Source organism: Nyctereutes procyonoides, unplaced genomic scaffold (assembly GCF_905146905.1).
Source record: "Nyctereutes procyonoides isolate TBG_1078 unplaced genomic scaffold, NYPRO_anot_genome, whole genome shotgun sequence".
Classification (NCBI taxonomy): Eukaryota; Metazoa; Chordata; class Mammalia; order Carnivora; family Canidae; genus Nyctereutes; species Nyctereutes procyonoides.
In genome coordinates, this window is record NW_026575082.1 from 17,344,842 (window position 1) to 17,358,778 (window position 13,937).

Below are 13,937 nucleotides of genomic sequence, written 5' to 3' on the forward strand. Positions count from 1 at the left end.
CCACAGAGCGCCCCCTGGTCTCCTGCAGGATCAAGAACTAGAAAAAGCACGCTTAACCATCCTGCCATGTAATTTGGGGACTTCAGTTAATGAGGCTCAATACTCCATAAGCTAGATAGCACGTTCCAGAGAGAAACTGAGCCACGGAGCAGCTGCCTCAACGGTTATTTCTAACACATTTACCATGCCCTGCAAGACTATTTGTAAGAGGACTTTCTAGTAAAACGACAGTAACTATTGATGGTTTTCCAGATTAAGTCCCGAAGGTCCTGAAATGGGAATTCCAAGACTGAGAGACCCTATGGGTTCTGGATCTAGGTGTGAGGCCACTACAGGAGCGGAACGGACCTGGACATGCAGGCCTGATCCTTCTGTGAGTGCTGAAGACAGATGAACTCGTCCATAGCCTCAAGCCCTTACCCGCCTCCTTCCCTGGCTGAAGCACTAATCCCAAAGAGCTCTTTCTAGGCTACTTTTCATCCAGGCACTACAAAAACTGGACTCTGCTGAACTAAGTCAGAACCCACACTGTAACTAACCTAAGCGGTCGGTTTGCATTTTTGGCAAAGCATGCGCTATCAATCCTTGACCTACTATTGCTTATCTGATAACTAAAACTTCTTGGGCTCAGTGGAATGCTCGCTACATGGAGTCTGTTGGTTTTCCTCCTCCCGGTTGAGTTAGGTTTTGGGAGTGGAAATCAGATATGTGCTCAGAAAGCTCTGTTCTGGAAACCATCAGGATAAGGTTAAAGTGACAAAATCCCTGGAAAGGATGATGGGGAGACATCGTAAACTAAAAGAAGCTGATGTGCGTGGTTCATCTCAGAATCAGATTTAAAAGCTGCAGACCCTCCAGTACCAGGTTCCTCTCACAGCTCCAGTTAATAGGACTAATCAGTTTCTGGGAACCAAGAGTATAGAGGAGAATATGGATTTTGATTAATACGCTCATTTTGCCTTCTATTGAGAATTGAATTGGCAACCTACAATCTAGTTCCATTTACGGGATATGGTGTTATTAAAATATTTCTTTATAGATTTCTAAGTGACCATGGAGAACAACTTGTGCCAACAACTGCATTTGTGACTCTAACACTGTTCTCCACACACAGCAGGGGAAGAGGCAGGACTCAGCTTCTCCCGGTAGATCGTTCAAGAGATCCAGCCCTAGAGCCGAAATCAGATTTCTCCTGCTATGTGTGTGTGTATTCACGTGTACATTCCATACGACCTCAAGAGGTAAGTTAATTAATCAAGAGACAAACTGCTAGGCAGCTCAATTTAACAATTTCCCAGCTTTTCATCTAAATATACTATCGTGCTCTGCACTGCCAAATAGCCAGTTAACTACAGCTTCCTAGTGGTTCCATTTATTTCATTAAGATGGATAAATCAATTATGTGCAAACTGTAAAAGTTTCAATATGCTTTTAAAGATGACAATCAGTTTGGTACCATTACAGATTCTCCAAGATTCGTTCAAACCCTACTATACTGTTAACTCTGTATTTTTAGGTATATAACAGCAAAGTCCAGAAGGATTGTACTCTCTCTGTCCTTTTATCTCAGAGACAGCTTCTGCTTAGCCAGCTGGAAAGTGACACCACTTTTCAAATACAAAGTATTATTTGTGTGTATACAACCAGTGTGTATTCCTAAACCAAAGGGTCATGGTTCCACAGGTGAGAATCAGGGGTTGTTCATTAATGTTACAAGAATAAAAGCACTACCATGGAAAGAGATGTACGCCAGGATGGTTAACGCAACATGGTGTGTAGTGCCCAGGGGGTGGGGGTGGAGCTGAATGTTCATTGATGGGGGATAATTATAGAAATTGAGGTGCATTCCCATCACCGAGTATTACGTAATTATTAACAGGTCCCAGGGGAAGGACCACAAGTGAAAAACACTAGGTTGCTAGGTGATGTGTATATGAGATCCCAGTTTTGCTGTGTCCACACCATGCATGCTTGTGGAAGCACAGGCATTGGAGTGAGAGGCTACGTTCCAGGGTAGCCTCAGGACAAGAGATGGTACACATCAGTATGGGGCTGACACGCAGGGGTGGGGCAGGGGCAGGAGAGGGTATAAAAGAGGGGGAAAATATGATAAGAGATGGAACTGGAAAACATACTTTCAAAATTGTCTGGTTTCTGATGTAGCCATTGGATAAATTGGCTTACTGCAGCGGAAAGATCCCCAGGTACATGGGAAGCATGAGAATAGGTAAAAGCATTTAGGAATGACTACTATCTGGTCTTTAAGAACCAACAAAACCAAACTCATGTTTTTAATTCATCGTTGGGCGAGGGGGAGGGCACAGGCAGGCAGAACACAGCAGTGGTAGGGCCACAGGACCTCATTTGGATGGGTCACTCTGTCCTGCCAAATACCTCTCACCATGGAGCCCAGTGCTCTCATAATTCAGTTTACCCTGTCACTTAATATCCCTCAGCTATCACAACGCTCCAATGCGGACAAGATTCCCAGGTTCCAATAAAATGCAAAAATGGATGGTAGAGAATGCTCATTAGCCCTGAATTCTATTAAAATTATTTAATGAAATGATCTTGTCTACCTTGCAGCTCTACTTCTGGTAGAATTTACTAGCACACAGTAGGAAATATGCCAATTCATTTAGAATTTCTTGAATTCTACTGGAGGCTGAGGCCTGGCCACCCCAACACAGGATTTTCACATAAATCACTATCGTTCAATACCTTACAATGGGCTCATTTTGGCACACTGCCAATTTGATTTTCCTGTGCACAATGCTGAGCATTAAATTCTAACAATATGACTAAATTATTCCTTTAAGTCCACATCCTGCATAAAAATCAGCAATTGCATGTGTATTTAAAGGTATTCTCAAGTAATAAGCAGTTTAACAAACCTAACAATGGTGACACAATAAGGAAAATTCTTCAAAGAGCGACAGCAGCTCAATGTGTAAACTCAAAAGCTAACATATCTTTAAGGGTCAAGCAAAAACCAGGCAATTAGAGTACATAGTCCTATTCAAGTTACCCAAAACCATGAATACTAAAAATTATTTAAAACAATGAGTAAGAATAACAGATACTTGGCTCAGAAAAACTTATTTTTTTTCCTAGACCATTTAAACTTAATTATATTCCCTCCTTTCTCTCCCCAAATTCTATGAACACTAGTTCATTCCTGTGGATAAAGACCCTTGTGGCAAAGCAGGGTCACTGGTTCATGCTCGTGATACAGAAAATCTAACCCAGCATGTAAAATCTGGTACAGGAAACAGACAAGAGATTTGGGCTGTGTGCACCACTGGGAATCCATGTGCACAACTGCGTGTAGTTTCTGTGTGGCTTCCCTCTTCTCCTCCAAACAAATTATGTTATCCAAGCATTCTAACAAATAATAAAGGCTTAACAGCAGTATAAACATTAAAGGTAGAAATATATTCTAATATATGTGCTGCTGAACCAAGTGTGGCAGAAATATATTTTTAAAGTAGGCTCCATGCCCAGTGTGGAGCCCAATGCAGGGCTTAAGCTCCTAACCCTGAGATCAAGACGTGAGCTGAGATGAAGAGTCGGATGCTTAACTGACTGAGCCACCCAGGTGTCCCAGAAGTAGATTTTAAATGGTCAAATTAAATGCTCTTTATTGAAGTTTGACAGTATTCTTAATAAAACTATATAGGACGAAAAACTGTTATTGTACCCACTCCCTTTGAATGATGTGAAAGTGAGAGCTTTACACTAAGCAACGTGTACAGCTCTACAGCATAAGGAGGCTGATCTTAACCAAAAAAGAAAAAAGGGTATATTCACTATTTTGCAAAATGTTAAAACCAACCCACAGTTTTGCTATTAATGTCTGATTAGGGGTATCATTACCGTTGGCTCCTCACCACCCGTGACGGTGGATGACCGTGCTCTCCTAGTTGGGACACTCGGCTGTTGAATGACAATGGACATCAGTGAAATGCACTTAGGGACATCACCCATTGCTTATTGAATCAGGAATAGCTGCTGCAACAGCCAGTAAGGCAGGGGCCATGAATCAGAATCCCTGAAATCCACCCTGTCCAGATAAAGCTGAGCAACCACTCACTGATGACCAAAAGAAAAAGAGGGACACAATTGCCCTCCCACCCAGAGAGGGCTCAGGTTGTAGCCGTGATTCAAGAAAACTCATGAACTGCAATCTCAGTCATGTGAGAAGTCTTATTTGAAAAAAACTGGAAACCGCTATGGTTTTGCTCCTACTGTTAAATAATTAAGCAGATTCTTAAATCTGCCAAACTCATAATTTGAGTTAAGAGGCCACTGGTGATCAGTGAGTTTGCAGCTTTATAGGGTACAAGGAAAGAGGGAGGAAAATCAACAATTTTCAGGAAAGTGAGCTCTTTGGAAGATAAAATTGACACCGATTTTGAAAAGGAGGGAACGTGCTATTAATTCGTCAAGAAAACAAATCACAGAATCATCAGGTTGAGGAGGATCCCCTCCCCAGGCTATCACAGCTGATCACTCTGGTTTTTGGGGAGGCCTGTACTAAAGCTATCCCAGAAAGGATGCTCTTGTCGAAAGCTCCTGAACAACCAGCCCATTCTGCGTGTGCCACAACTCAATCTACCATGTTGATTTCTCAGTTTAAGGGCATACTCATGAATTTGTTCTGTTACCATAAAAGACTAAAATGCAGGCAACAATATGAAGTAAAAATGTACACCATAAGGAAGATACCATGATTGCAAAACTCTAATTATAATCTTTTTTTCCCTTTAATTTCATACATGATGAAATATTAGTACCCTCAAAATGATCAAGGATTTGTACTAATAAAAAAAATTGGCCAAGGTCAACAACAAATTGAACATGCTAAAACCACAAACTATTTTCTCCTCCAAAGGAAGTAAATTCACAAAAAATGTTTACTGCATAAACCAAACCTCTCCCAAGGCAGTCCTGGTCTGCCTTCCAATGCGAATATTCAGTCTTATTTTTGCCCTAGATTGTCAAACACTCCTTATTCTTCCATATTTGCTGCTGGTTATGAACGTTACGGGAGGGTGGGAACAAATTATAGTCAATTCTTTTGTCAGTAGAGCTGCCTTTACAGAGAAGGTACAGGCACTTGTGGGTTAAGAGTTGAGGTCATTAGTGATGGGGAAAAACCCACTCCCTGCAAACCCAGAAGAGTTATTCCTGTTTAGAGGGGGTCAACATGTTCTTAAGATGCAGCTCACTGGAGCACAGCATTAGTGGCTAAATGAAGTTTTAAAAAAGTAAAAGAATTCTTAAAAGCATGCTTTTAGTTAAGTAGCTTAAGTCAGGTGAGCACATCAGAATTTGGTATTAATTTGAGTGGAAAAGCAAAGCAATGAAGTTTTCAGCATGTCAGAGACACTATGGTGGTAACTCTTTATATTGGAAATCCACTCTCCATGGGCAATTTGCTAGGAAATCCTAAGGTCCCATTTAGACAGAGAATGGATTTGCACAGGAAAAACTCTTCTTTGGCAGCCCAGATGATTTCAAATAGAAGGCGCAAGAGCCAACGGAAGGCTGGCAGGGGGCGTGGGTTACCGGTGGTAGATGAGCCTGCTCGGCGACCCCGTCGGTGACACTGCAGGACCGCAGCCTTGAGGAGGGCTCTCTTTGCTGAAGGGAGGAAAGGACATGGAACATTGTGAAAACCTAGGCATAGAAGCAAGGTTCACTGGCTTAACATGTCACTCAACCCTACTGGGTGCACTTTGGTATCAAAAGGTAAGTACACGAGACACCAGCTTTTCTGAACCAGGAGCGTTATCCTTCAAGTAGTCGAGTCATCTTGTATTTTTCAAGAGATTCAGGCAGATTGAGATTCTGATGGGTCCTTAGTAAGAAGTAACAGCAAAACAAGGCCAAAAAAAGAAAGGGTACTGAAGAGGCCCATGGAACGCTTAAGTATTGCTTTAAAAATGGAACCAGGGGTTCCTGGGTGGCTCAGTGGTTGAGCATCTGCCTTTGGCTCAGGGCGTGATCCCTGGGTCCTAGGATCCAGTTCTGGGTTGCGCTCCCCATGGGGAGTCTGCTTCTCCCTCTGCCTATGTCTCTACCTCTCTGGGATTCTCATGAAGAAATAAATAGAATCTTTTAAAAAAAGGAACTAGGAAGCTAGCAGTCTTGTATTTTGCTGTGGGATGCACCAGCGGGGGTAAATTCCAGGGTGATACAAATAGAGGAAAAAATACTAATATGGTTATTAGACATTTATTGAGTATTACTATTGACAAAAGGTCAGTTGGAGTCTAAGTCCAGAGAACTCACATATAGACTTGTGCTACTTCCGAAGGGTCAGGTATTTATGTTTTAGCTTCTCAATGGAGCTGATGTTGTGCTGAACAGGAATAAAAGATTAAAATAGTGACACTAATCTAAAACATCGAGTGTGTGATGTGTATGTTCCTCTGACTTGTTTGCATTAATATCTATTGTTAGAAAAACCACCTCACAGATCCGATCAGAGAACAGCAGGAGGTCACACACACAAAGGCCAAGTGTCTAATCAGCAACAGGTTCATTCACGGGAGAAGTATGTACACAGCACTTACTCATTTTTAGTATTTTGGGATGACCAGTAAGACGGGGTAAGGTCAAAGAAAGACTAACAGTGATGGGGGCCTAACTGTGTCCTTCCACACTGGTTAGGATGAAGGGTTCCTTCTTTAAGTAAAAGTTCAAGCTACTGTCCCTTGAATACAGAGTGACCCTGACAAGCAAAACTGCAGAAGAGTCCCGTATCATTTTTTTCCAAGACATTCTTACCTAACAGCTGAGTCAAACTCAACACAATCTTAAAATAATACTGACCCTCCAACTTGGATCTTAAGGGTATTTCATACACCTGGAATAATTAAATGCAGGCAAGTCTTCACACAAATAACTGGAGATGCTAACTTAATGCTAAAGAAAATTATGATTTTTTTTTTACTTGGTAGATTAGAGGTGGAAAATTGCTATGGCTCCTACATTACTTACTACCTTTTATAGGTTTTAAATATATGGTTTCATTGCTTCTGTTGTTTCCATAGCAACAGTTTCATCAATTCAAATATCCCACATGTAATTTTTCCCCTGCCCTTTTAGAATTAAATTTTCATCTCCGTGATATTTCTCTTTCTGAAAAACACTTACAGAATTATAATATAAACTCAAATTAATTGAGTACTCACTGCAGCTCACACAATATGGGCCAATGGAGTCTTTAAATAAAAACACTAGCAATTTTGTGAACATTTACTTGCTTTTACATTTGATGTGGTCCTCCCATCCACTTATATTTGATTTGGTTCTAATAATGACTATTTTGCTAGGATGCCGTTTTCAGTAGAGTGACTGTTATTTACTATAACACATCTTAAAAGTTCAACTTTTCGAGAAACATTCAGTTGTTTGTTCTCAACTTTACATATAAGCAGGTGTTTTTCTATGGATTTTTCTGCACATTTTGTGTTGTCAAAACATGGAGGTCTTCATACTGGTTTTGCTGCTTCTCAATGGGGGGTGGCCCCATCCAAAGTTTCTAGAAAGAGGTTCCCTGATGGTTGAGAACCCAAGTTCAATTGCTACCCTGAGGTCTGTGCCACAACTTCCTAATCTTTCTTGAGGACTTGTACTCTGGGCCTTAGGGGAGGTATTCCATCTCCCATTCTAACTGTCTTGGATGGGTCCCTTCCACATCATGCCTTCAGCTGTGAAATGAGGATGGTAAAGTGTGCAGAGAGTACAAATTAAGAGGACTAATTAAGAGGCCCAATGTCTCTTAGGTCTCAGCGTGAAATATCACCTTTGCGATGAAGGTACGATTTATGAGTGTTTGACTAGGAAAAGAAATTCAGGGTTAAAGCTGATAATAACAGAAGTCGTGGACTCTTATTTGCTTGAGTTCTTTACAAATCAAGAAAGATCCTCACCTGCTTGGACTAATTTTGGTATTGTCCTCCTAGAAAAGGAGGAACTTAGGGAACCTGTCAGAGTTCTCTGGGAGCTGGAGAACCTTGGTCTTTATTTGCATGTAAGATTCTCTTAAAGCAATAAGAAGTGATTAAGTATTTGCTCAACTTCTCATTCAAACGACTATTACTTACCATCAAAGAACCAAATTGCTCCCCATTTGAGTCTGGAGTGATCTGAAGCCTTCTGCTCAGTTCCTCAGACAGCTCCTGAGGGCTGGTCCGAGATACTGGAGAGGATGGTGGTGGGGGCAGCGCCAGACTGAGGGGGTCTCCCGTGATGTTCACTTCTTCGGAGATGGTCTCCCAAGGCTATCACAAGGAATGAGACTTTGGGGTAAATGGCAGGAACGAGCGATCCTCTCGTCACCTTGCCAACAACAATAACCATGATAATAACTAGAATTAACATTTACTGAGCACTTAGGCACATAATCTTCTCCACAACCATGAGGAAGATGTGTACCCTAATTCACAGAAGAACTGTATCCTAATTCACAGATGAGGAAACTGAGGCACAGAGAGTAACCTACCAGAGAGAAGAGAGCTAGGACGTGGCAGGGCCAGGAACAGATCTAAGGAAACCTGGTTCTAAGGGCTGTATACTCTTAACCATTTTATTTATTTATTTCTATTATTTCTTTATTTGAGAGAGACAGAGAGAGAGAGAGCGAGCACGAGCGGCACACGCACACGTGCACGAGCGGGGGGAGCTACAGAGGGAGAGGGAGAAGCAGGCTCCCCACTGAGCAGGGAGCGTGATGTAGGGCTGGATCCCAGGACCATGAGCCGAAGGCAGATGCTTCACTGACTGAGCCCCCCAGGCGTCCTCTTAACCGCTCTATCATACCACCTCTCTGAGCAGTGACCCACTTCTAGCGCTAGCTATTCCACATATGGGTTAAAATGTTCTCAGGGATTCACTCCCGATTTTCATGAGTTTCTTTTACTCTAACTGCTGAGGAGTCCATGAAAACAGCGGAGATGCTATAAACTGCAATTAAACAGTGCTATTAAGTAACTTTCAGTGAATTTATTATCATTAATTTTGCTTTTCCAATTTTGAACACTGGAACATCTTATGAATGATCTTCTTCAGAACACGTGGCCTAAAAAGGATGGATTTCTAGTAAGCAGAGTTAAGGCTGCACGCAAGTTATGGTAATTGCTAATTTGTCGTTCAATTCATAATATCCCCGCAGTAATTTACCATAAACATTTAAGGGGAAAAATACTAAACCTCTCTAAATTCACCCAAATTTCGATTTTCTTGCTAACAAATCTCTTTTTTTGATATCAAAACCACTCAGTAAAAGTACGTGGTACCCACACAAGTTACAGGGCTCATTCAATTGCTGACATACGAACAACCACGTTGCCTATCTACAGTACAGGTAGGCTCTGGGGGGAAAAGTAAATTAGAAAGTGAAAACATCTGAAGATTTTCAGCACTACAAATAAGGCCATTTCCCTTTGGTAATGAGCAGATACAGGTATTCATCAAACACGACTTTCATAAGCACGTCCTGAATCAATTAATACCCCGATGGTCACCAATCAGCTGTAGGACCAGGCCTTGGAGTCAGAGAGGGGCTGCCGAGGGGTGCGTGGGGCCCACTTACCTCTGGGCCGTCTCCGCCCTCGCCGGGCTCAGGCTCCAGGTCCTCGCTGATGTGCCTGCGCGAGCGGAAGCGCCGGTGCGCGGCCTCCTGGTTGATCTGCCTGATGTTGCTGTCGGACTCGGAGGACACATCCCTGGGAGCAGGGGGGCGAGGAGAAGGGAGACAGGAGGGCCGGCATTGGTCACCGACGCCCTGACAACAATCCGATGCGCTCCAGGGGCCTCACGGCCACTAAAACGTCAGTGTTGTCACGTCCAACCCGGACAGGCAGCGGGAGGAGTCTCCCCCACGACAGCCTGGCTAAAGCACAGTGGGAGGAGGGTTCGGGTCAAACAGATGCAGGGTTTAAATGCATCAGTCACCATGTTCTGAGTATTTATCAAGCACATATTGCAAAAGGTACTTTAGTATTTAAGGAATCACAGCCCTGCAGTCATTTGTTCTAGTGAGAGGCAGGCTTCTCGAAGGACAGGCCACGGACTTGGGGCCAGCCATCGCGAGCCTTCTGGGCTAGCAATGACAAGCGGCAAACCCTTGGTCGTTAACAACTGGCCGAAGCGTAGAAACAGTACAAACTCAAAGCTGGGATGTGGAGAGAAGTGCTCCTCATCCAACATGCGTGATTTTTGGCTGCTCTGGATCTCGCTTTGAGGGGATCTCTGAATCATGACACTGCCATTTCTCCCGATTAAACCACTTCTTAAAATTCAAACATCAGGTGGTATCATGTCCCAAATCAAGAGGGATTTGAAGAACACTATAACTTCATGTTCTATTTTTCTGTGTCATCTCTCTTGATTCAGGACCTGAAAGCATCAATTCGATCTTGAATACTTTGGTAGTACATTAGAGGCAATCATCCTTTGGGAGAAATACTACTTGCTGTCTTTTAGAGTAGAAATTTGAACGTCAAAACGTTTTTTCAGAGAAAACTCAGACTCTGAAGACGACACCCTAATTTACTTAACGGAAGTGATGCTGCAAGTTAACCTTTCAAAATATTTGAAAACACTGTTTCAGACTAATTTAAATAGTTATTAATCATGGGCCGTCCTTATAGATTCTTCCTACAACACAGCTTTTAAAATATTCTAATAGGCTCTGAAGCTAACTTATACTACCTCCCAATAAAAAGGCTGTTGGGCCCCTGTAATAGTGAATAGTTTGAGTTAAATAGCACCACACGCAAGTAAATAGGTGACTCTTTCATGTCTGTTTCTCAGAGAGTTTAAGTACTTCCAACAAACACCTTTACATTAGAACTGCTGGTAAACATGGTAGTATAAAAGTTAGCTTCCACTTAATCCACATCAGAATGACAATTACTTAATAAAATCTGAATCAGTGAAGTTTTACTATACCCGTGTCCCCAGTACATAAACTTTGGAAATCTAATAAAAACCTTGCCTATTTTCTAGTTATATTGAAGTGTAACTAAACTAGAATAGTACGCTGAAGTACCTTCAGAAAAATGGACAAAACTATGGCTATAGAGAAAATAGCTAAAATCAGAGGACAGGGAAAGGTACTAATACGTTTCTGAAACTATCAAAACAAAATGAAAAAAAAAAGACACTTTGTTGGACAGGTTAGAAAATGTAGTATCACATTTGTGATTTTTGTGTTGTCACAGTGATTTTTATACGATATTCAATTCTTAAACACATAATGATTATAAAGAGTAGTAAGTTATTACGGAACAGAAAAATACTTAGAAAGTGACCAGAATTAATTCTTTATGATATATATAAAATATTTTAGTAGTGTCTAAGAAAGCAGAGAAAGTTGACATTATCCTTTCCCTTTTTATTAAGGATGGAAGCATTACTGCTTTCTAATGACAGGCCCTTTAAAAAAATATATATATATTTTTTGAGAGACAGAGCGAGTGAGCACACATGCACAGGCCCACAAGCAGGGGGAGGGGCAGAGGGAGAGGGTGAGAAAATCTCAAGGAAACTCCTTACTGAGTGCAGAGTCCTGTTGTAGGCTCAATCTCATGACTCTGAGATCATGACTTGAGCCGAAATCAAGAGTCACCCGCTTAACTGAGCCAGGGGCCCTTATTTTAAAATACTTTATGTATATTAAAAAAAATACGTGTATAAAAGTTTCATCAAAATTGTAAATCTTCACTTGAAAGGTCAGTTAATATTCATTCAGTCAACACTAAGTGATTAATGTCTGCATTATCATTATGTGCCAGGCCTATTACATGCTTGCTCTGTTACAGGGACTTCTGAGATGTTGAGAAGAAATGGGGTTTTAGTATCACTATGCCTGCATTTTATATCTCTTAGAAATACATAAAATTCCATTGTTCCGAGAAGGACTTACTTTTTAAAAAGAGCATTTAAAATCAATCACGCAAATCTTCCTTATTCCACATGCTCATATAATTAGTAATTGGGTGTGAACCAGAAATCACTAAATAGCATAGAGAAGAGACTTCTGATTTTGACATTCCAACTATAGGCTCTTAGGGTCTTCAGTGATAAAGTGAAAATGTTCATGAAGAGGAGACCTTTTGCATGTCATTAAGCAACTGAATGAGAGGGTTGATGAAAGTGGAAATTTAAAGAGTCACTAATGGGAAGGTGATCATTTAAAAATATTTCTGAGCTGACAGATTAAAAGGGAAAATGATTTTATTAGGGGCAAGAAAATACTGTAGGAAATGGTTCTTTCAATTTTCTTCAGTCATTAATTTCATATATATTTTCTTTATTTGACTTTCATGGGAAATATACAAGTGGACAGAGGCAGGATAAATCCATCAGTTTATCAAGTTCAGTGCCAATTAACATCAATGTATCAGATCACTCACATTCACACACATTAGGGGCTGTAATAATGAATGGAGTTACTGATACACGATTACACGGTTGCTAAGACAGAAGTCGTACAAAGCATTTTGGAAAGAGGGAACAGAGTTAAGCCTTTGAGTCTCCCAAGTTCCTCTTCATTCACAACCTTAATTCCATTCATTCAACGTGTTTTTAAAACTGTGTTTTTAAAAGATTTTTATTTTTAAAAAGAGAGAAAACACGAGTGGGAAGAGCAGAGGGAGAGAGAATCTCAAGCAGATTATGTGCTGGGCGCAGAGCCTGACATGGGGCTTGATCCCAGGACCCCGAGATCATAACCGAAGCCGGAACCAAGGGTCGGTGCTTAGCGGACTACACCACCCAGGCACCCATAAAATTGTGTTTTTTGAAGCAAAAAGCTTACAGTTGACATTGAAAATAGGGTCAAGGAGAATTCTAAAATTAGAATTGTTTTAAAAGCCACCTTCAGACTTGAGAGAGCTGGGAGCACTCTGTGGCCAGCCTTTCATCCTGAGGTTCCATATCCAGGCCTAGATGGTTCACTAAACCGTGTGCCTATAATCACTTTCAGAAGGGATTCATTCGTGTCATTCATTCAGTTACAAGTACTTTCCTGAGCTCCTACTTTGTGCCAGGCAATGAGAGGTAGATCTGTAAGAAAACATTGTCCTGGCCCAGAGTGGCAACCCGAGTACTACGTGCTCCATGCTACGAGACCGGAAGCATGCGCCTTCCAGGGGGGACCTGAACACAAGTACAGTTCTCCCGGAGGAAGGTAGAGCAGCTGACCTCTAAAGGCAGCCAGAAGGGGACATTCTAGTTCTGTTTCGGTTTTTGGGTGGTGGTGGGGGGAGTGCATTATTGCATCCACAGGGCCAAGAAGAGAGTAATCAGGAAGCAGCTGCATATGGTCTGGCCACTCAACGCACTGGGGGTTTATGACTGTGGGTGGGAATCTGGCAAGAGACAGGGGGAAGAAGGACCTTGCAAGAACAGCCGGAGGGCAACGAGCCGTCACTGAAGATTATTCAGGGGGTTGAAGTTTGGAGCACAGGCCTAGCAAACTGGGAAAGACGGGAGCCACGAGGAAAAAAATCTTTCCTTCACTTTAACACGCGGTCATCACTGTCTCATTTCCTCAGAGCCTCTTAATAAAGACACTTAATACCAATTTCCCCCCAAAGCGTGCAGCAGTATTCTGTAAAAATGGAATTATGAAAATAACTGTTTTCAAATTAGAACGATACTCTGAAATAATTCTGGAAGGCTTGAGGGCTTCTGGCCAAACCATGCTAAGTTAAGGAGAAAGAACCTCCAATTCTCCGGACAGTTCAGATGGGATGAAGAGGTTATGGTGGAAACGAACTTTTCATATCTAACTTCTCTCTTGTTTTCTAGAAGCCATGCCCATTGGGAAGGAGGCAACTCCTTGGGCCCCACCTGAGCTGGGCTGACGTACTTCCTGGTTCAGCCTCTTTGGCATAGCTCCTCACGGATGGGGCAGT

General features: G+C 41.9%; 1 protein-coding gene across 9 annotated transcripts in view; it reads right to left on the reverse strand.

Moving 5' to 3' along the window:
* The window catches only part of LOC129514443 (E3 ubiquitin-protein ligase NEDD4-like), a 336,683-nt gene that overhangs the window by 56,207 nt on the left and 266,539 nt on the right, over positions 1-13,937 (reverse strand). For 5 of the 9 annotated variants that reach the window (XM_055333006.1, XM_055333007.1, XM_055333014.1 and 2 more), the window contains 4 exons: positions 9,605-9,737; positions 8,118-8,294; positions 5,572-5,646; positions 3,877-3,936 (listed from right to left, as the gene is read on the reverse strand). In XM_055333006.1, coding sequence (XP_055188981.1) covers positions 3,877-3,936; positions 5,572-5,646; positions 8,118-8,294; positions 9,605-9,737 — 445 coding nt within the window. The remainder of the gene's footprint in view (positions 1-3,876; positions 3,937-5,571; positions 5,647-8,117; positions 8,295-9,604; positions 9,738-13,937) is intronic. The other 4 variants (XM_055333012.1, XM_055333008.1, XM_055333010.1 and 1 more) reach the window with 3 other exon arrangements.